Source organism: Bidens hawaiensis, unplaced genomic scaffold (assembly GCF_021521415.1).
Source record: "Bidens hawaiensis isolate Kalapana, Puna unplaced genomic scaffold, B.hawaiensis_p1.1 tig00002477_1, whole genome shotgun sequence".
In the NCBI taxonomy this organism is placed as follows: Eukaryota; Viridiplantae; Streptophyta; class Magnoliopsida; order Asterales; family Asteraceae; genus Bidens; species Bidens hawaiensis.
The window spans coordinates 1,109,236-1,132,555 of record NW_027491136.1 but is presented as its reverse complement, the minus strand read 5'-3'; the positions used below and the strand labels follow the sequence as shown (position 1 = coordinate 1,132,555).

General features: G+C 35.6%; 2 protein-coding genes across 2 annotated transcripts; one reads left to right on the top strand and one right to left on the bottom strand.

The window, feature by feature from the left end:
- The first annotated feature begins 17,306 nt into the window (after positions 1–17,306).
- On the top strand, positions 17,307–19,160 carry LOC143619516 (calmodulin-binding protein 60 B-like). The gene is made up of 5 exons (XM_077091424.1): positions 17,307–17,362; positions 17,447–17,922; positions 18,009–18,169; positions 18,256–18,456; positions 18,555–19,160. Exons 1-5 carry the CDS (start codon positions 17,307–17,309, stop codon positions 19,158–19,160), a joined length of 1,500 nt encoding a protein of 499 aa, XP_076947539.1.
- A 245-nt stretch (positions 19,161–19,405) lies between these two features.
- LOC143619594 (uncharacterized protein At5g50100, chloroplastic) lies at positions 19,406–21,119 on the bottom strand. Its single transcript, XM_077091485.1, has 8 exons — positions 20,987–21,119; positions 20,637–20,767; positions 20,457–20,564; positions 20,311–20,367; positions 20,133–20,198; positions 19,691–19,751; positions 19,570–19,613; positions 19,406–19,504 (listed from the first exon to the last, which is right to left on the bottom strand). Exons 1-8 carry the CDS (start codon positions 21,117–21,119, stop codon positions 19,466–19,468), a joined length of 639 nt encoding a protein of 212 aa, XP_076947600.1. The 3' UTR covers positions 19,406–19,465.
- Positions 21,120–23,320: the final 2,201 nt, after the last annotated feature.

The following is a 23,320-nucleotide window of genomic DNA, read 5'->3' as shown; positions in this document are numbered from 1 at the left end:
TCGTGTGTTAAGTGTTTGGATAATATTTGGGTTTGGAATTGTAAGTGGGTTGTGGGGCCCATGCCACCATTTTGTTACCTTTCACCACACACACACTCAAGAACAAACACACTTTCTCTCTACATTCCGGATCCAAATCCGTGTAAAAAGAAGGAAGAATCTCGTGTGTAGACATCATCAAACAACAAGAATCGCGTCCAGATCTACGTATTGTCCGGATCTGAACTCGAAACCGAAGCAAAAGGTAGGTTTCGGTTTAAATGGTTAAGTTTTATGGTTAGAACCGGCATGCAAACAAATATAATAATAGATCAGGTTGTGAAATGTAAGAAAAAACTAAACTTGGTAAGTTATTACCTCTTGGGTGCACTTTAAGTTAAAAAGGTGGCATTCGGACTATGAGATAGATGGGTTCGGGGTCAGAATGTGCCGAAAGTTGAGAAAGAGTAAAAAATCAGGTCCTGAGGAGGAGCCACGAAGTAAAATGGCTTTAAAATGGAAAAAAGCGAAGAAAGGAAGGCATTTCGCTTCGCTCAGCCATGAGAAGCGAAACAGGCATTTCGCTTCGCTCAGCGATGAGAAGCAAAACAGTCATTTCGCTTCGCTCAGCCATGCGAAGCGAAACACTTTCACGGGAAGCGAAATTCCATGTATGCGAAGCGAAATTCTTCCATGCGAAATTTTATAAAATTCATCTTCTGATACATGAGAAGCGAAACAGTCATTTCACTTCGCTCAGCCATGCGAAGCGAAACAGTTTCACGCGAAGCGAAATTCCATGCATGCGAAGCGAAATTCTTCCATGCGAAATTTTATAAAATTCATCTTCTGATGCATTTTTGTTAAAGGACTGTTAATGAAAATAAATTTTTTCCAAGCTGACCTGGCATCTCAACCCCAGCCAGGGGCGCTGCCCCTTGGACCCTGCTTGGGGCTGCCGCCCCTAGACCCCGCTACCAGGGGCGCTGCCCCCGGACCCCCGTTAGTTGAGGGTGTCATTAACTTAGATATAAGAAATAGTAGTAATGGATATTTGACACTCGTAATGCGTTATATAGTTAGTCGTGCATAGCTAAAGAAGGGCATTACTATTAACGGCGATAGAAACCGACTTCAGGTGAGTTTCTAGCCCCTTTAACCGTTATGTTTTTGGGGCTATGTGCATACTCCTTTGTGATAGTTGTTAATACACTTAACTTAAGTGGTAAGTGTATGATATGTGTATGATATATGTATGACTAAGTATTGAATGTTATTATGGAATGTTTATACGAATGAATTTGTACATATACGTATATACATGACCAGAAGATATGTAAAGTATGCATGACTGAAAATGAATGTATGATCGAGTGACGTGACAAGTATGGTTATTGGAGACAAAGGGACCAGACCCTAATAATATCTGAGACAGAAGGGACCAGACCCTGATAATATCTGAGACAGAAGGGACCAGACCCTGATAATATCTGAGACAGAAGGGACCAGACCCTAATAATATCTGTGATGGTAGAGATAGAATAGCCTATGGTAAATCACAAGGCCTTATGAAAGAAAGTATGTAAGCACGTGTGCATGTATATAAAGTTTGTATGAAAGAAGTAAGAGTAAATAAGGTATGAATACGTATCTTCGGATGCGTATGAGTAAGGATATGAATGTATTTTATGTTAAATGGTTAACTAGAACTCACTCAGCGTAGCTGACTTTTAGTATGCACGCAGGCAAATAGGTCGAGGCAGCTAGCTTAAGGAGGGACACAGGGCATGGACTGAAGAGACTGGCATCCATAATGAAGTGTTATGACCATTTTAATTAATTATTTATGAAAAGACAATTTGTATGTTAAGACAAGAATGAATGTTTTGTAATGTGATGGTTGAAGTTTTTTAATTATTCCGCAAAGTTTTTAATTTACTCTGATTTTAGAACTGTGTTTATGAGTAAATCCAACACCAAAGTAGGGTTACCGGGAACAGGGCCTTACAACACACACACATATACTAGATGAGTGCCCGCGTGATGCAACGGGAACACTAACCGTAGATAATAGTTTGGTTTTAATTTTCAACGGTTTTGCTTCGGTTTTCGATTACCAAAACCCGCTACGAATTAGTTAATTTAAAAACCATCGAAGCCGGATCGCCAACACCACTACGTAATCTTAATTTTTTTAACGAAAAAAAACTAAAGCAATATCATACTCAAATTAAAGAGAATAAAATTCTCGTTTTAGAGTGTCAGCTTCTAAAAAAAAATATATCAGCGCATGAAAAAATTATAAACGTTTAATAATCATGGGTGAAAATGGGTTAAATGTGAAATTAAAAAAAAATATGGTTATAAGTTAAAGGATTAAGGTTTGCAACTATTACCTAAATTTATAAAAGTTAATTAAAGTGGAGGGGTCAAAATTATAACTATGTTTAACGAATTGAAATTTGCGAGTATCATATTTTCTAATGGACTATTTTGCTCCTCTTCAGCATGCTATGATAGTTGTGTGATTTGTTAATTAAATTGTAAATTACTTAAAACACAAGTGACTTAATTTGCCCATCACTCATACATTATATATATGTGTGTGTGTGTGTGTGTGAGTATATATATATATATATATATATATATTGTGTGTGTGTGTATGATGTAACAAGGCTAAAATCGTCCATCTGCAGATGTGGCGCCGCGTGTCGAAAATCGTCTCCATTTTGTAGCCCTCCACTACACATAGTCTCAGGATATCACACAATAAATAACATTCTCTCTAAACATATCAAAACTATTCATCCGCACCACTTGTTTTTTTCATCGCATTCCTTTTTTGGACCCACTTTCTCATCATCACCGCCATCTCCTCCACAGCTGCTGCCGCTAACACCACCACCATTACCTTTTTCTTTTTTTGGTTTTTGGTTTATTAGGCAATGTATCTTTGTCATTTGCATTTCACTCTTTCGTATCAAACAACACAAATTAATGATTCATTTCATTCTTAGACCATTCGTAGTGGGGAGCCATCCCCACCCATGGAGCCTGATAGCGCCGAGAACAACACCCCCCCTAGGCGCTGTGGAGGGTGTGGGCGCTTTCCACATAGCGCCAGAAAGGGGGGGGAGTGTGATGGTCGGTTAATTTGTAAATATGTTAGCTCGTTAATTGCTTAGTCTTAGTCGTTTATTGCACGAACTTCAGTACTTCATATGCGTTTGTTATATTTCAGGTCATAGGTGAGTAAAGCAGTTAATATGGACCTGTTCGAGCACGTAATGAAGACCCGGGATGGCAAGCACACAAAAGGAGGCAGGAAATGAAGATTGCTGGTGAGGAGACCCGTCGCGATACGTGACGGGGTGGATGAAGACCATCGCATACCGCAATGGAATTATATTTTAAAATAATGTTGACTGTGGTCCATCGCGTTACGTGATAGACATGTGGAGGCCCCATCGCGGCTCGATGGGTGGCAAAATCGGGAAATCTAGGGTTTTGTTTAGAGCATCACGACCATATTCTAATCTAACACTTTCCAGAGCAGTTCTAGAGGTTAAGAAGACCATTTCCACCATTCCAATTCATCCCGAGATCATCTCGTGGCTTATATTATCATATTGAAGATCTTGTGATGTCGAGGCGCAGCTAATCTTCTCGAATCATACCCGGGATGTAGAGTATTTTATTCTTTAGATTTCTCATGTGTTTTAGAACGAATGATTTGTAATTATCTTTGATTAATCTATGAGTATTTATGTTTCGTATCACTGTGCATTCAGTTGGTTTAGGTTTATTTCGATCAGAACGATTATTTTTTCAGTTACTATGATAATTTCTCATAGGGTTGTTTTGAAAAGTTTGAATATGGTGAAGCATACAACTACCCTTAGTTGAGTCACACTGACATGGACCGTTTGATAACCAGTGTCGTGTGTTAACGATTGTTTATGCCTGAGGTTTATCTAGTTAACCAATCTGTATTGATCATTGATAATTTATATGTTAAGTTAACATGAGATTATTATTTAATTACTTGCTTGAAAGCTGGGTGTGATTTGTCTTTGTTAATTGCTTTATTAATATTAAAATCAAAATTGTTTGCTAGTGTGATCAGCACTTTGACATTCACTTCATAATTCTTGAAACTGGTTGCATATTACACTGACCACATATTCCTCGTGGTTTGACACCCTACTTACCTTAGCTTGCCTAGGTGATTAGGAACTTGATTTTATTGTTTTTACTAGATAGCGGCAGTCTAGCATCAAAGTGGAAGATAATTGGTGGGCTAGTTTGATTGTGTTTGATTAATGTCTTTTAATCAAATATTGCGAAGAGAAAATGGAGTTGCAAATAACCATGAAGAAGAAGAAGGGAAGTGGCTGGAGAAGAAGAGGCGGCTGGAGAAGATGATATGGTACATTAACCATTTTCTTTTATTTAAAACAAAAAGGTTACATCTTTTACCCTTTGTTACACCCCGACTTAGGGCCTAGGCGTGACACCCGTTAGTTGGTACTTGTTTTGAAAATATATCATAGTTGCGGGTTTGTTTTTGCGGAAGTCTTTAAAATAAAATATTATTATTTTGAAAACTCAGGATTTAAAGACCCGTTTTGATAATTTAAATACATGTCTTTTGAAAACATGATTCTTTATAATATTTTGAATAAAATATCTGAACCATCAGATAACATCTAATGACTACGGTTTGCAACTATTACCTAAATTTACAAAAGTTAATTAAAGTGGAGGGGTCAAAATTGTAACTATGTTTAACGAATTCAAATTTGCGAGTATCATATTTTCTAATGGACTATTTTGCTCCTCTTCAGCATGTTATGATAGTTGTATGATCTGTTAATTAAATTGTAAATTACTTAAAACACAAGTGACTTAATTTGCCCATCACTCATACATTATATATGTGTGTGTGTGTGTGTATGATGTAATAGGGCTACAAAACCACTATACCCCTAAAATGAAAATCATCCATCTACTGATGTGGCGCCGCGTGTTGAAAATCGTCTTCATTTTGTAGCCCTCCACTACACATAGTCTCAGGATATCACACAATAAATAACATTCTCTCTAAACATATCAAAACTATTCATCCGCACCACTTGTTTTTTTCATCGCATTCCTTTTTTGGACCCACTTTCTCATCATCACCGCCATCTCCTCCACAGCTGCTGCCGCTAACACCACCACCATTACCTTTTTCTTTTTTTGGTTTTTGGTTTATTAGGCAATGTATCTTTGTCATTTGCATTTCACTCTTTCGTATCAAACAACACAAATTAATGATTCATTTCATTCTTAGACCATTCGTAGTGGGGAGCCATCCCCACCCATGGAGCCTGATAGCGCCGAGAACAACACCCCCCCTAGGCGCTGTGGAGGGTGTGGGCGCTTTCCACATAGCGCCAGAAAGGGGGGGGGGAGTGTGATGGTCGGTTAATTTGTAAATATGTTAGCTCGTTAATTGCTTAGTCTTAGTCGTTTATTGCACGAACTTCAGTACTTCATATGCGTTTGTTATATTTCAGGTCATAGGTGAGTAAAGCAGTTAATATGGACCTGTTCGAGCACGTAATGAAGACCCGGGATGGCAAGCACACAAAAGGAGGCAGGAAATGAAGATTGCTGGTGAGGAGACCCGTCGCGATACGTGACGGGGTGGATGAAGACCATCGCATACCGCAATGGAATTATATTTTAAATAATGTTGACTGTGGTCCATCGCGATACACGATGGACACGTGGAGGCCCCATCACGGCGCGATGGGTGGTAAAATCGGGAAACCTAGGGTTTTGTTTAAAGCATCACGACCCTATTCTAATCTAACATTTTCGAGAGCAGTTCTAGAGGCTGAGAAGACCATTTCCACCATTCCGATTCATCCCGAGATCATCTACGTGGCTTATATTATAATATTGAAGATCTTGTGATGTCGAGGCACAGCTAATCTTCTCGAATCATACCCGGGATGTAGAGTATTTTATTCTTCAGATTTATCATGTGTTTTAGAATGAATGATTTGTAAATATCTTTGATTAATCTATATGAGTATTTATGTTTCGTATCACTGTGCATTCAGTTGGTTTAGGTTTATTTCGATCAGAACGATTATTTTGCCATTTACTATGATAATTGCTTATAGGGTTGTTTTGAATAGTTTGAATATGGTGAAGCATACAACTACCCTTAGTTGAGTCACACTGACATGGACCGTTTGATAACCAGTGTCGTGTGTTAGCGATTGTTGATGCCTGAGGTTTATCTAGTTAACCAATCTGTATTGATCATTGATAATTTATCTGTTAAGTTAACATGAGATTATTGTTTAACTACTTGGTTGAAACCTTGGTGTGATTTGTCTTTGTTAAATGCTTGAAAGTTGTTTAATTGCTTTATTAATATTAAAACCAAATTGTTTGCTAGTGTGATCAACACTTTTGACATTCACTTCATAATTCTTGAAACTGGTTGCATATTACACTGACTACATATTACTCGTGGTTTGACACCCTACTTACCCTAGCTTGCTTAGGTGATTAGGAACTTGATTTTATTGTTTTTTACTAGATAGCGATAGTCTAGCATCAAAGTGGAAGATTAATGATGGGCTGGTTTGATTGTGTTTGATTAATGTCTTTTAATCAAATATTGCAAAGAGAAAATGGAGTTGCAGATAACCATGAAGAAGAAGAAGAAGAAGGGAGGTGGCTGGAGAAGAAGAGGCGGCTGGAGAAGATGATAGGGTACATTAACCATTTTCTTTTATTTAAAACAAAAACGTTACATTTTTTACCCTTTGTTACACCCCAACTTAGGGCCTAGGCGTGACACCCGTTAGTTGGTACTTGTTTTGAAAATATATCATAGTTGCGGGTTTGTTTTTGTGGAAGTCTTTAACATAAAATATTATTATTTTGAAAACTCAGGATTTAAAAAGACCTGTTTTGATAATTTAAATAAATGCCTTATGAAAACATGATTCTTTATAACTTTTTGAATAAAATATTTGAACCATCAGATAATGTCTAATGACTATATCTCCAATCTTTTAATCTGTCTTGCTTTTCTTTTCAAATTTTACTGTTTCCCTAAAATGTGGGGGGGGGGGTGGGATGCGTCAGCACACAGCCGGTGAATGACGCTGTTGTAAAATATTTTTAATATCATTGTGAAATCAACAATAATACCTTTGTGATAACTCATTAGGAACCCAACTTAATTGGGGTTGAATTACCGTATGTACATGTACAATCAAAACATATACACAATATCATTTCTCTGAACAGCCCAGTGGACTTCCAGAGGCGTATTGATGATATGCATGGCCCCAGGTAAATCCGAGACACCATGCATGAATGGATCCAGGCACATGTATACTTTTAACTAGAGTGTGCCCGTTTCTTATTATTGTAACACAAGGTTTTAAGGATTCAAAGATCCTATAAAAAACAGTCTGACTCTAAAATGTCACACCCCAACCTATGGCGGAAGTGTCGGGACGTGATTTGATTGTTCACAACTCGAAGATGTTATCATAAATAAAATGTGACAATATCTATTAAGTTAATTATTTTCAAATACAATGCACAAATATTCAAAATAAAAACCAATAATATAATACATGTAATTCATTCAAGATTTAAATAATAATTGTCTTTATTAAATCCTAAGGTCTTTCTAAGTGTCCATACTTCAACGTTAATTCAATAGCAACCTGAATATGCGTAGAAAACAGAGTTATCAACAACACATGTTGAGTGAGTTTATCACCAGTTTTACAATAAAATAATGTTAATATAATAAATAAGAGAAATAAGCAAAACGTAATAAGTTGCGGTAATGAAATCAAACCATGAGCAAATAAGGTGTCAATTAAACCATTGCCAAGCGAATTGAGCGTCGACAATCAACCCTGAGCAAATAATAACAAGACCGTTGCCAAGCGAATCGGGCGCGGGTAAATAGTAATGAGAACCCTATACAAGGGAAGATGTTGGACCTCTTCGAATACGAATGCGCAAATAAACAAGTAAACACATAACAAATATATTTGATTAATCACACACAATTATACGTTTGCTAATTTTTGAGATATAATATATATATATATATATATATATATATAATATGTAATACGAATTGTACGCATATGTCCCCAAAACATTTGTGAAAACTTAGTAAAATAGGGGAATGATAAAACTCACCTTAGAATAAAGTCAAGTGAATACGATTACAAATAAACGAGTTAAAGTTAAGCGAGTCATCCACTACACGTCAAACGAGATAAATAATCTGAACCTGAAACTTTGAGATATGAACTATAAATAAAAACAAACTTAATGCCGCTTGAATCAATTCAAACGGGTGAGTAGAACTCTAGTTATGTTAAATTAAACGTTTAAGCGAGCTGGTACTGACCAGAATCTGAACAGCGAGTCGAAAGTTGGGTTTTGGTCAGTAGCCTTAAAATTTTGTTACGAGAATAAAAGTCTTTTGCACCGAACGTTGAATCCGACCAGAAATATGAGAAACGGATAGTTAAACTTGTTGACTATTTTGCCCTTTAACGAGTTTTAAGCAAATTGACCAGTCAACACCCTTCAACCACTGAAATTGATTGAAGTTTATTGACTAGGGAATAAATATGAACGATTTTACAGTTTACAACTTACCCGGAAAGTGAAAGGATCGATCAGGAGATGAAGTCAAAGGTCGGTGCATAAGCAAAGTCAACCGATTAAGCGTGTATCTTCAACAATAATGAAAAAACCGAAAAAGATGATGATGATCAGTGAAGGTGACGGCTGGGGAATGAATATTTAGGATTTATGGAAGTTTTTAGCAGAGATTATAAGTGTTGTTTATATAGAAAACTCTAAAACGAACTATATTTAGTTAATTTACTCGTTTAGGAAACCGAATAAACTTTTAATGATCAAATCGATATATCAAGCAGTAAAATTCCTTATTGGGCAACAAGTAATGAACATGGACATGTATCTAAGTGTTATTAATTTTCTTGGGGCTTAAAACACTCGATTATGTCCTAAAACAAGTGATTTCAGGCCAAAAATGAACTAGGAAACGAAATAAACTAAGGATTCTGTGCAGACCACCCATAGCGCCGCGTGACCACCATGGGTGGCTACCCCATCGCGCGGCGCTCTGGGGAGGGGGAGGAGGAGTTTCATAATTTGACAATTTTGGTTCTTGTGGTTTGAGAATTGATTAATTATTGAACTTTTTATGCACAAAACAAGAAATGAACATTCTATGAAGTACAAAGGGTATAAAGTGAAAATGTAAATCTTAATTACTTAAAATTGTTTAATTTGATTAATAATAAATATCCGAAAATGATCCCGGATCGGGTTTTATATATACGAATAGGGGGTTCGAAAAATCCAATATGTTACATAAAAGAGTTTGTAAAAGTTTAAGGTGTATTCACCTTGTTGATTGTAACGAGTTTCTGATATTGATTTCTGTTTATGATCATTTTTTGTTACTGACCCCTGCTTCTGATTTCTGATTGATTCATTGATTGTTATCTCGGACCAATAGTACGAGAATAACCTTTGTATAAATATCTAAATCAACGATCTGGCTTCAGACCCGTAGTCTATTTTGTATAGCTTTAACCTTGACAAATCATTTTCTAATATAAAAATTTTGAACCTTTAGTCACTTTGTTTATTTATCAATCATATGCTACGTTTCTTCTTCATGAATATCTATACTAGGTTTCTTCTTCAAGAAGAAACATTACTTTAACTATAATCTTTGTAAATGAATATTAAAATTCTTTATCATAAAGAAATATTTATTTTTACTATACTCTTTGTGTGTGAATGCTTGCGTTTCTTAATCATGAATAAACAATATTTTACTATAACCTTTGCTTATGAACAGCTATATTATGGTTAACTGTGATCAAGGTTCGGGTTATACCCTCGACTATGGTCTAAGACTTCATAATAATAATAATAAACGGAACCCCTACTTCGCATGGGTATTCAGAGTTAGACGCTTAAGATTGCTCGAGCAACACTTCTATTCTCTATCGCATTCTAGAGTTTAAACCGTCAAAGTTTCGGAGCTTGGCAAGCTTCCCGAGGCTAAACGTGTATGTAAAGTGTTTTGGTATGAGATGGGAAGTGCCGTGAACCCTCCTATTTATATAGCCATTTTTGTGTCCCTTCGCGTAGCGCGAAGGATAAATAGTTAAGTCGTTCGCGCGACGCGAACCGACTTAAAGTTTGCTGAGTCATCTGGCGTCTTCCCACGTGGTACCACATGCTGCCACGTGTCCACTCGTGTTATTCATGCATGACGTAGCGCAAAGCAATCTATGTTTGTTTCTTCGCCTAGCGCGAACTGTTCAAGTTTTATAATTTTCCAATGTGGGAGGAAAGTTCTTTTCCCTATTTATACTCATGTGGAATGTTTCTACTTTCTTCCTTCTTTCTATGTGGGATGGAGTTTCTTATTTCCTTAACATGAGATGCTTTATTTTTCTTCTCTCGTTTTTCTCATTACTTGTCTTGAGAATATTTTTGATTCCTCAACTTTCAAAGTTGACATCTTTAGTCCAAAATAAATATGGGATTTTCCAGAATGTTACACCTTTAAATTTATAAATTTTAAAAACTTATCTAAAACTTTATATTTTACAATTATTAAGTTTTATTTCTTATGTCGTATTTAATGTAATTTTATTTCTTTATTTTATTTAATGAAGTTTTATTTGTTTTATTTTTATTAAAAATAGATAATAATAATAATAATAATAATAATAATAATAGTAATTGGGTAATGATTGGTAGGAGCTCCATCTACTACACACATTTTAGTCATAAAGTCCCTATGGTAACGTGGCAACATATGGCGCATAACGCTCTCATAGGGGCTTCATCTATTACACATGGTCTTATAAGTTAATCATCAAACATGATAATAGAGTAGTAATGATCCATTATGTTCCTTTATCTATTTGTTTCTCATCCATTATATTATCTCATACCAAGCATTGCATAATTAACTAATTAACTTAGGTGTTGTTTGTTTATGAAGACAAAAACTGTCTGCAATATGATTTTATCTGATTTCATGTCTGCAACTGAAGATGTGGTCTGAAGGTTTGCAATCTGAAAATATAATACTGTTTGTTTTATAAACTGAGTATCGTCTGCATAAGCTGAAAATTAGTTATCTATCATACATATCATAGTAGATAGAAATCATTTAACGTCTGTAGACTAGTAAAATAGTTGGTGGTGGGCGGTGGACGGTGGTGGTGGCGGACGATGGATGGTGGCGGTGATGGACGGTGATGGTGGTGGGTAGTGGACGGTGGTGGTGGCGGACGGTGGGTGGTGGTGGTGGGTGGTGGTGATGATGGACTGTGATGGTGGTAGGTGGTCGACGGTGTTGGTGGCGGATGGTAGGTGGTGGTGGACGGTGGGTGGTGGTAGTGGACGAAGGTTGTGGCCGACGGGTGGGTGGTGGTGGTGGTGATGGATGGTGGTGGTGGTGGTGATGGAGGGTGGTGGTGGGTGGCAGATGGTAGGTGGTGGTGGTGGCGGACGGTGGGTGGTGGTAGTGGATGATGGTTGTGGCCGACGGGTGGGTGGTAGTGGTGATGGACGATAGTGGTGGGTGGTGGTGGTGGGCGGTGGGTGGTGGCGGTGATGGACGATGGTGGCGGCGGACGGTGGGTGGTGGTGGTGGACGGTGGTGGTGGCGGAGCATGATGGGTGGTGGTGGTGTTGGACATTGGGTGTTGGTAGATGTTAAGAAGTGTGAAGATGTGTGAAGAAGTTGAACAATAGCTTCTTTTTTAAGACCATAAAAGCAGTTTGCAGATCTTATTTAAAAAAAAAACAAACAGTCTTCAGAAGCTTATGTCTGCGCGCCCGCAGACATAAGCCTCCTGCAGATGTTTTAAGCAAAAACAAACACAACCTTATTATCTCAAACAAACATAGCGTAATTTAGGGCTGTCAATTTATGGCACAGACCTGTTAACACGACACGACACGGGTTTTAAAAGGTTTGGATTTGAGCTTAATAGGTTTCGTGTCTTAAACAGGTCAACCTGTTTAAGGCATGTTTAAATTCGTGTCGTAACAGGCTAAAGACCTGTTAACCTGTTAGTAACATGTGCATATTTTTATTTTTAAAAAATAAATATATATACACTCCTAAATTCTTAAACCTAAAGTCATACTTACAAACGGCATTTCACTAATGCCCAGTGACGGAGCCACACTATCACCACCGGGTTTAGCCGAACCTGGTTCTTTTTTGGTTTTATATATAACCTATAGTGTTGAATTAACGAGCGAACCCATTTTTTTTCGGCGAGTGAACCCAGTATCGTTTTAAAAAAGTATATTTAAACCCATTGGTTATAAAAAGTTTACTTATATTTTTTAGTAACGAATATTATTTTTTATAAAATATAAAAAACTTTTAAAAAACTATAAAAGTTATTAACAAACATTATATATGGGCGAATAATACCCTATTACCCCATATATAGAATTATAGATTAATAAAAAGCCCAAAATACTCATAGAATGGGTTAATAAGCCCAACCTAATTAACATTCTTAAACATAATATCTAAATAAAAAATAAATAAATAAACAAATAAAAACATCGGCCATCAACTCAGCAACCGATCAGTTTTTTTCTATCGAGCAGATGGCCATTGCCTCATCGCTTTCGCCGTTCGCCTCAAGGTTTCAACCATCGCCAACAACCAATTCCTGTTGGTTTATCGTTTGAGAAATGTTTTTCTTTATGAAGCATGTGAAGTCGGATTTGTGTAATCATTTGGGTGACGATTATATGAATGATGCTTGTATTTGTTATATTGAGAATGAGTTCTTTTTCAAAATTGCGATTGAAGATATTTTTCAAAACATGAAAACACGTAAGGAACAATTATAATATGCAATATCTTTTTATTTAATGACTTTGTATTTTATTGAATCTTAACGATATATTTTTGTTATGATAGTGATATCGCATGTTATTTATCTAACCGAATGATCAACCCGACCCGACCTGACACATTCGGGCCCGAAAACTTTGACACCGGAAAAAAATCAAGCATAAAAAAATTCCGATATAGAAAAAAGTTCCTGGTACCACCACTGCTAATGCCCGTCAGAACTCAATATTATATTTTTTATGTATGTTATGATTTGCTTCTATGGTTTTGTGTTTCAAGTAAGTTATATATTTGTCGTCTTTTGCTTATAGTATGTTATAGATTTGTGGTTTTTTGTTTCATATATGTTATGGATTATCTATTAACTAAGACTTTAATGCTCATTTTGAAAATTTTGGTTTCGTTACACATGTATTATTCATTGTGTCTTCTTAACACGTCTTAACAGGTTAACTTGTTACTAAACAGGTTCGTGTTCGTGTTTAGAAATAATGGCACGATTAGTTATCGTGTCGTGTTCGTGTTCAACACAACAGGTCATCGTGTATTATCGTGTCGTGCCCGACATGTTATAGCAGCCCTAGCGTAATTAACTAATTAACTTATTTTACTATTAAGAAAAAAATAGAAGAGTTAGGTATTGCATTTGAGTAGACATTAATGGCGAGTCGGTGAAACCTTTTATCGTGTGGAAGTTCCCTTCTATGGCTTTATGCGTAGTTTCGGCGAACCTTCCTTTGACCTTGCTAATGCTTTGGTTCCTATTCGTAATAATATGTGAGATAACCGCCGTTTACTTACTTATAATAACTAAACTAACAACAAAATAAAACATTTTTATTAAACATACTCAAATAATTTTCCAAATACCTATAAAAAATGTAATATTGTTTAAAAGATTTATTTTGAAAACTCTCAACCAACACACGAAGATACCTCAAGTTCTAACGGTGAAACGTAAATTGAGTTCGTCGAGCCTAATATCTAGGACAAACATGAGAATATTCTTTTCTTAGTATGTGATGTTCACAATAATCAGGGTGGGGCAAACAACTTAACATTAGAATGGTAAGAAACACTAGAGTAAATATGTTAACAGGTGTAATTATTATTAGTTAATAACTAATCTATAACATATATAAATGGAAACTCTAAAATCCTAAGTGTCGCGATGTGGTCGCTCCCTCCTTTTATGGAAGTCACCAGATTGCTTGATTTTTAAATGGAGGCATCTCATTGATTTAACCCAAATTCATGGGTATGGGTCTTACCAAAACCAGATAACTCTTAAACGGGCTATAACATCTCATTAAATTAAAAATTAATCTTACCAATTATTTGATATGAAAATCCTATAAAATAGAGATATACTAAAATTTAATATCCAATTTAAAAAGAAAAGGATATTATTTATAATTAATAAATAATTTTATAGTAAAAAATATAAGCGGGTCACGGATCACCAAATCCAGATAGCTTTTAAACGGGTTATAACATATCATTTATTTATGAAACCCTTTCATCATCAAACTATAACTATATTATTAACTTTCTTACAATAAAGAAAATTAAAATCCAAAAAATAAATACTAAAAAACAAAAAAATGTAAAACAACCATTCTCTAAAGCCATCAGATTGTTTTATTTGTAAATGAATGCTTCTTACGCATTTGACCCGAATTCACGGGTAAAAGTCTCACCAAACTCAGATAGCTCTTAAACAGGTTATAACATCTCATTATATTAAAAATTAATCTAATTAAATATTTGATATGAAAACATATAAAATAGGTATATACTAAAAATTAATATCCGATTTTATTTAAAAATATATTATTTATAATTAAGAAACAATTTTATAACAAAGAAAATAAACGGGTAATGGGTATCACCAAATCCAGATAGCTTTTAAACCGGATTATAACATATCATTTATTTGTGAAACCATTTTATCATCAAACCTCAAGTATATTAATTATTAACTTTCTTACAATAAATAAAATTAAAATCCAAATATATATATATATATATATATATATATAAATATTAAAAACAAATAATGTAAAACACCCCTCGTAATACGAAGGATAAAATCTAGTAATAGTTATATATAGTTTTGAAGTACAGTAATAATTACTCTAGTTCATTTTGTTGTAATGTAATAATTATTATGATATAAACATAGTAAACTAGTTGAATTCTATAGCGTAATAATTGTTACTCCAATCTTTCATACAATTCTACGTGAAAAACCGTTTATATTTAATAACACCAGACTAGCCACTCTATAAGACTAAATCCATATATTTTATATAAGGCTGTAACTCTTGAACCAATTCGGCAACATGCTAAGCAAACAAAACGAAAGAAAAACCCAATAATAATAATCTAAGCAAAGTAGCATATGAGAGAAAATGTCATTTTCGAATAGAAAAGCGTCATGCTCATGTAGATATAAATTATGCTTGTGTTTTTGTTATTTTACAAATGTTCAACTATAGTTACATCAAAACCTTTTATACAATTAGCAATTATGCTTGCATGGTACATCCTAGGAAAATCCACATCAACTATACAATTAACAATTATGTATACATCCTAAACATCATTAACACGTTTTAAGCTCTAAAATTAAGGGTGTGTTGATGACAGCAATCTCATGATTCATGAACTCATCTCTGACGTGCAACCAAAATCAAATACGCAAGCCCTTAAAAAATGAACAATATTAATTTGTACAAGCTGCAGATGCTACATTTTCACTTAACACTCCTGTTTTCATCAAATCAAATATATACAATTATAAAGTGTGTTTATTTTTTTTCTCTGCTTCAAGTTCTCTTTATAAACAACCCATAATCACAATAATTTCCTATAATAAAGCAAACACTACCTACATACCTTTCTAAAAAGTACAAATACTTTATTTACGGATTGCAAGAAACACATTTGATCGTATTATTTAAAAGATGACGCTTTCTAATGAATGAGATTATTTTATTTAGTTACTAGTGACCCTTCAGTCGTTTAAGAAGGTATCAAGATTTTTCTTTATTAATAATAAAGTTTGTTCGGAGTTTAACTATTAGAAAATAGAGTAGATTTTTATTTATTTAACTAATAAACAAAGGGTTGGTCTAAACTCTAAAGAGTGAATATAAATAATTATTTTTTAAAGAAATGACATAATTATAATTTATAACCAAGAGAGCCTGTTTTATTTATTAGATGGGCGACTTTATGACCAACTTTTGAAACTTCGTTATAACCCTTTGAATGTCGAACTTTGTCTATTGTAAAGCAAGGAAGCTTCCTCCAAACTTCGATGACAAATATCGCTCACACTAATATATTTTATTATGTTAATGTTAATATATAAATAATCTTAATAAAACCGTATGGTTACTAACTCAACTCTCTAGTGTACACATAAGAAGACTTTTATGCTTACCATTATTTAAATCTGAAAAAAAAATCTTTTTTAAAATTAATGAGTAGCAAGTCTATTTAATTAAAATTGTTCCACTTTTACAGTTTTGAACCAAAATGATAAAATAAAAAATATATCGTTAATAGAAATCGAGCTCACTACATTTCTTATAAGATGTCTGACACGTGGCATTATTAGCTACCGAAAACCATCAGCACGAACTCAAATATCATGACTCAGACATTTACGAAAGGTTAAACATTTTTGGGCCAAATATGATTTGGTTACATACCAAAAGTTTCTTAGGCGTATATGCCCCCCATGCCCCTAAAAGGCAAACGCTTCTAAATTTACAATTTTACTGGATATGAATGAGATCATAGGCCAACATCACGTCCTTCAAATATTTTCTACGACGGCCATTCAGTCACCAACACTGAAAGCGAAATGTGCCGGTAGGTCACAGGTGTGCAATATATGTAGTACATCAGATCGGATAATCCACAAATAACGACTTTCTTTCTCAACTGCCAGCCGCCGATATCCCTACCGACCACTACATTCTCGGCTAAAGCTCGGATAATGGCGTTCAATCGACAACGCTCCGAAGAAGATAGCACCGACTACTGCTGGCCAGAACCAAACACAAGTTCAATCGATGCGCTAACAAGGTAAATAACAGAGTGACGAAATTAGATTTTATATATGCATATGATACAATAAAGACGGGTACCTAACCTCTGTTAGTTAATAATAGGGAGGCAGGAGAGCTGATGTTAATCCGAACATTACGGCGTTTAATGGTGCCTATTTTTCGGCCTTTGGTTCATCAACTTGTAACTTCATCTCTCCTTCATCTCATCTGTCTAAAAGTAATATATCTATCTAATGGCTAAGCTTTGAATGGTTCAGGTGAAAATTGAATTGGCGAAACGGGACGCTTTGATCAGCGCGAAAGAGTAATTTAAATTAAACCCAAATTAACTACCATCTCTAATCAATTATTAGCCTGTATCTCACACATCCATTTTCTTATCAAACAGGGCAACTACTTCAGTTGTGAAAAAGCTAAAGCTACAGTTCAGAAACAAGATTAACCTGCCAGTCTACACTGGACAGACTATTTTAGGAGAGAACCAAAAGCCCATTCAAATAGCTCTGGTTGATGCTCTTACTGACCAGATAGTGACCACCGGGACCGATTCTGCCGCAAAACTGGAAATTCTGGGTTTTCGAGTCGGTGGTTGTGATGATGAAGATGAAGGTAGTTGGTCATATGCAGAGCTCCAAGAAAAGGTTCTGAGTGAAAGGAGAGGGAGACGAATCCTTCAAGGAAATACTCATTTGCAGCTAAAAGAAGGTGTCGGGTTTGCTAATAAGTTTTGGTTTACTCATAATTCAGAGCATACCAGAAATGGTTTGTACAGACTGGTGGCGGTAATTGAGGATGCTGATTTGATGAATGGTGTGGAAGTAGCCTTGACGGAAACATTTGTCATGAAGGACTACCGTTTTACCTGCAAGTATTCTAATACCATATACTCAAAAGTTCGTTTTTTCCTTCTTGCAGCCAGTCATTGACTTATTGTTTTTATTACTGTGCAGATCATGAAAAACACCCATGCCCGGCTTTATCAGATAAGGTGTATCGTTTACAAAAGATCAGCCATAATGGTAATCGCTATCGACGTCTGAAAGATGCAGCGGTGTATACTGTGAAGGATTTGTTGAGACTGCTCTACACAGATCCAAATCAGCTTGAAGATGTATGTATTTTTGCCTGTATATTATTAGTGGCTCACTTTAAGCTATAATCACAAATCATGATGCATGCTTTTTGTGACATTTGCAGATTCTTAATCTAAAAGCTTCTTCTAAGTCTTGGGATGAAATAGTAAATAATGCTCAGGCGTCTAATGGAGTGTTTTTGTACCTCAATCCCAGAAACAAAGTAAAGGCAGGTGTTGTTCTTGATGCCAAACTGCAATTAAAAGCGCTAATAGTAGAACCGCATCTGTATGTAGCAGCTAATCAACTAACCGAGCAGCAGAAGGTGAGCCTCCACTCCCCACCAACCCCCCCCCCCCACCCACCCACACACACACACAAACAAACTTACTCTCTTTAGGCTCTAATTGATTTTATTAACAGGTTGAAACTCAAGATTTGGTGAAGTTTGCATCTGAACACTTTGATCTACTCCGGCCTTTTGACCACGAGGCTGCTCTTAAAGACCATCTTCAATCAGGCACCTCGTTGCCACCTGTCAGGATAAAAGATGGATCACCAAGACCACCTTTACAGGTCACTAAAGCTTCACACAGTTTGAATAACTCGAACCACAAACCAATTGTAACCACTCAATCAGAACGGGGGAAAGAGAAGGTACTTGATGATAGTGAGATTCCTTCCACAAATTATTATCAGGAGCATATTTCACTTCATTCAGCAAACTATGGGGCTGCTGCAGAGCCAGGCACCTCATCTCAGGCTGTTGAGTCCTTCCTTGATACTATATTTGACATCAACGGTCCAATAATGGAAAGTTTGCAGTTAGATTCCTTTCTAAATGAAATTCGTGGCATCTTAAATGATGGTCCCAGCGAGTGCCAACTCAATCCAGAAATGGTTTCTTTATGTAATATTGCTCGGGAAAGATGGACAAAAGTGTCCAAATTGCTAAGGCGGAACTCTGTGAGAGAAAGGATTGGCCTTTCACGAGGGATTCAACCCCTTAAAAAGCAGAGATGCTGTTAAATGTTAATACATCATGGAATTGCACAGTTCACATACCTTAATTACTGCCTGTTGAACCTTCACAAGAAGAAATATTAAATTTCTTCTTTTTTTCCAGGCATGAATATTTATGTTGTTTATGTTCTTGATGCTCTTACCTTTGTAAATATGGTTTTTCAGTGTCCTAGATCTTGTATTGTATATTTGAAAGTAATCCATAAGTACATAACCGTTTTTTGTGTATATAAAAAAGTGATTGTTTATGTACATCTAACTTATAGACATAAAACATAAATACTGGACATATGAAAGAAGAGATCTAGATATTACATCCTGCAACTCTTGCTGTCATTGCATATTTCATCCTGCCAATTTAAGAACCCAGTTTAGTAAATAAGATAAATTAAGTACACATAATCAATAAGCATACCTTTTTCTTTCTAGCTTCCAAAACCTCTTCTAAAGGTGGTCGACCTAAAAGAATAATGTTAATCAGTGTTATCAATGTGTAGAAGGATACAACCGACATGATATTGCTCAGGTCAACGAACCTGTGACTTGGAGACGGTATTTAGCCCATACACCATAAACAGCATCCACTATCGTTGCAACCTGTCAATAACATGTTGGCTCAGCAAGGTATTTTGGTTTATGAATCAGTCAATTTAGGCCATGTGTTATCTACAACGGGTCAGCCCGGTAAAGTAAAAATTTAGCTGAAAAGAAAACCATGTCAAAACAGGTCCAACGTCGCCCAAGCTGTATTTTAATGCATAAAACCTCATTTTGAACGAACTTTTTAGTACATTGAAATAACACAAGTTTGTAATCACATTTGAAAAAAATAATTGTTCGCAAATCACAACACAACTAAATTTTTGGACAAAAGTTTTCAGTACCAAAATTACCAGTTCTGACCCATTCCTCAACCTAAATTTGTCACCTCCGATCAACACTTGCCACACAATAAACATGCAAAGCGAGACTACTTACAGGCTCGTATTTTGTAATTGCATATATCCATCCCATACCAACCGCCTCGTATAACTTCCGGAACGCCTGAATGAGTACTCAAAAGATCAAAATGCAAATTTCTGAAAGAAACATGTTGCAGCAAAGAAAACAACAGAAAAAAACATGATAGCATAATGAGAAAATACAACGAGCATACCTCAACATTAGTAACTATAGTTCCATCAGACATGATTGCATGAATTTTTCCCATAGCCTAAGAATGTTAAAAAAAATTTCAAGTTAAACCCAAAGTGCCTAACAAGTAATAACAATACATGCATTTTTTTATTTTTAATAACATACAGTTTCATAGTCAAGGCCTTGATTATCCTCTGGCGAATAATCATCTGAACTTATATCGACAAAGTTGATAGTATTGTAGTCCTTATTCCTTTCCTTTAGCATATTAACCTAACAAAAATAAAACAAATTTCAAGAATTTACAAATGACAGCTAAACGCAGAAAGACAGTTTCCTATATACCTCGCGCATGCAGAGCGGACAATCGCCATCATAAAGCATTTTAATCTTCCAATTTGGTGTATTCTCCCCTTTGATAGAAGTTATAGGGTCAGTTGTTGTCTCTTGTATTGCTCGAATAGAAAACCGGGATCCTGTTACCATTGACAATTGTAAAATAGTTTGTGTATAATATAAAAATGGCTCTCCGAATATTTAAAGGCTATGTTGATGTTAATCTAATCATGCCTCTCATTTCACCCCAAAGGGTAGTGATTTTGACGTCTTCAATTTTTAACTCTAGTCTCTAGATATGCTAGGAATTCATTGAATAACAGGTAAACATGAATAGAATAGTTATAAGCTAATCATACCTGTAGGAGGAAGAGGATGGGCGATGGATCGATGATTTGAAGAAGCAGAGATCAGAAATGGAACTTGGAAGCATAAGTTTGCAGGCGTGAGTTGTCGTCTCGCCATAGAGCCTGCAACTGCTCTTAACGCCATTGAACCGTTCGAAAATCAGTTATTCTATGCTCAATTTGATTAAAGACGGTGGTGGTGGTTGCCCGCTACGTGGCGCCACCGTGTTCATCCACTTCTTTCCAATCGACTACTATTACATCGTGCGCCAAATTGAGGTCACAAAATGTCTTCAAAAACTTTTCTTTAGGGCTATTTACTATTTTTAATAATAAAAACAAATACTCCTATCATCGTAGGGCATAGACACAAAACGGGTTAAAAGTTATTGTGTGTTTTGATAGAAGTTAGTCATTCGTTATGATAAGTTTTGTGACAAAAGGTTTTGTCACCAAAGTCGAAAGGCGAAATAGTAAATGCATAAGTTAAAAGAACAAAAGTGTTACAACCAAAGTTGATGATCAAAAACTAAATATATAAAACTAAAGGTGAAAAGCTAAAGAGATGAGAGGCTAAAAAGTATATATGTGAAATTTTTATGGTAAATATAAAGAAAGAAAATTTAAAATAATATTATGGGAAAAAAGACAGATAAATGCTTAAAACTTATGTGACAAAAGTTACGTATGATCAGAGAAAAAAATGGTTATAAATCTACTACACAACCTATTTTATTAACCAATCATACTATTATGCATCAACTATTAACAGCACAGTACAAAAAAAAAATTTAATTAAAACTATTAAACAATAGTTAATTGATGTTAGACTGTCGCTATCTAGTAAAAAACAATATAGATCAGTGTCCTAATCACCTTAAACTAGTCAGGGTAGGTAGGGTGTCGAACAACGAGGAGTATGTGGTTAGTGTAAAGTGTAAACGATTCCTAACATTATTAAGTGAATTCTATCAAAGTGCTGATCACACTAGCAAACAATTTAGTTGTATAAGAAATGAATAAGTACTCAAGATTCAGTCAATCAAATAACGCAAATCACACCCGGGAATCCAAGTAAGCAATCAAACAGCAATCTCATGCAATTTAACAGATTAACTATCTTGTGTTAACTACAGGCTGACTAACCGGTTAAACCCAACACACGACATTGGTTATCAAACGGTCCCTGCCAGTGTGACTCAACTAAAGGCAAACGTATGCTCTATTGCAATTAACAGGTCAAACAATCCTATGAGCAATTATTATAGCAATCAACAAACTTATCGTTCTGATCGAAATAAACCTAAACCGACTGATTGTACGAACATACTAAACATCAATACTCATAGATTAACATAAAAAAAATTACAATTAGTTGTTATAGTACATGAGAAATAAACTGAAAGATTACAAACTATACATCACGAGTATAACTCGAATGAACTAGCCACGCATCGGCATTTCTCGGGCTTCGGTTATGATCTGGTAGGCCATGTATGATGCTTAGAGATGATTGGAAGTGATGGGGGCTTTTCTTGCTACTCTGAAAATCGCCTGGAAGGTGAATAATGGCGTCTAAGGTCGTCAAAACGAATATAACATAAAACCCTAAATTTCCCGTCTGTGCGGACCATCGCGTAGCGCGATGGTATGTACCATCGCGCTACGCAATGGTAGGTAACCTCATTTTTGGATTCCTCTCGTCAAGAAACCTGAAATTCATATATTATGGATTCTGTAACTCATTTTCTAGCCCAGGATATACTCGTTTTACTTCCTGGTCGCCTTTTGTGAACTCATCTTGTTCAGTTTTAGCATCGACTTTAGGTTTCTCATCCAAACTCCTCCCGAATCCTTCTAACACTTCCCAAGACTTCAATTTATGCTCCGGTCTTCCCGATATATCATTCCATGCTCGTAAAAGTCTCCAATTTAGCATCTTTAACGATCAATGACCTGAAACACATAAGCATGTATGAAGTACCAAAGTTCTAACAATATACTAAACAATACTACATAATTAACACACTAATATATGTACAAAATACCCGAACATCATTAATCATTTATTTAAATTTAATAAAACAAAAACACTAGTTAATCGGATTTTATAGTTTGTCGGGTTTGGGTTAAATGGGTCTACTAGTTTATCAGGTCGAGTCTGCCCGGGTCTAAAAACGGCCCTAACAATTACAACAGAAGTAAGAAAAAGTAGAGGGACTAATACCAAAATATTGTATACTTACAGCCAGGTTACAAGTTCATCTATCTACGGTCTACCAACCAAGCAAGCAAGATCCAGCGTCGGATCAATCTCGTCTTCACCACTACCATCAAATCAAATCA

What these genes read in the sequence shown, in the direction of transcription:
- LOC143619516 (XM_077091424.1), top strand. Translation starts at nt 17,307, where the DNA reads ATGGTTCAGGTGAAAATTGAATTGGCGAAACGGGACGCTTTGATCAGC. An exon ending in GCTTTGATCAGCGCGAAAGA is followed by an intron (nt 17,363 to 17,446) that starts GTAATTTAAATT and finishes CTTATCAAACAG; the next exon opens with GGCAACTACTTCAGTTGTGA. An exon ending in AACTAACCGAGCAGCAGAAG is followed by an intron (nt 18,457 to 18,554) that starts GTGAGCCTCCAC and finishes TTTTATTAACAG; the next exon opens with GTTGAAACTCAAGATTTGGT.
- LOC143619594 (XM_077091485.1), bottom strand. Translation starts at nt 21,119, where the DNA reads ATGGCGTTAAGAGCAGTTGCAGGCTCTATGGCGAGACGACAACTCACG. An exon ending in CCATCCTCTTCCTCCTACAG is followed by an intron (nt 20,768 to 20,986) that starts GTATGATTAGCT and finishes CAATGGTAACAG; the next exon opens with GATCCCGGTTTTCTATTCGA. An exon ending in CAATTACAAAATACGAGCCT is followed by an intron (nt 19,752 to 20,132) that starts GTAAGTAGTCTC and finishes TGTTATTGACAG; the next exon opens with GTTGCAACGATAGTGGATGC.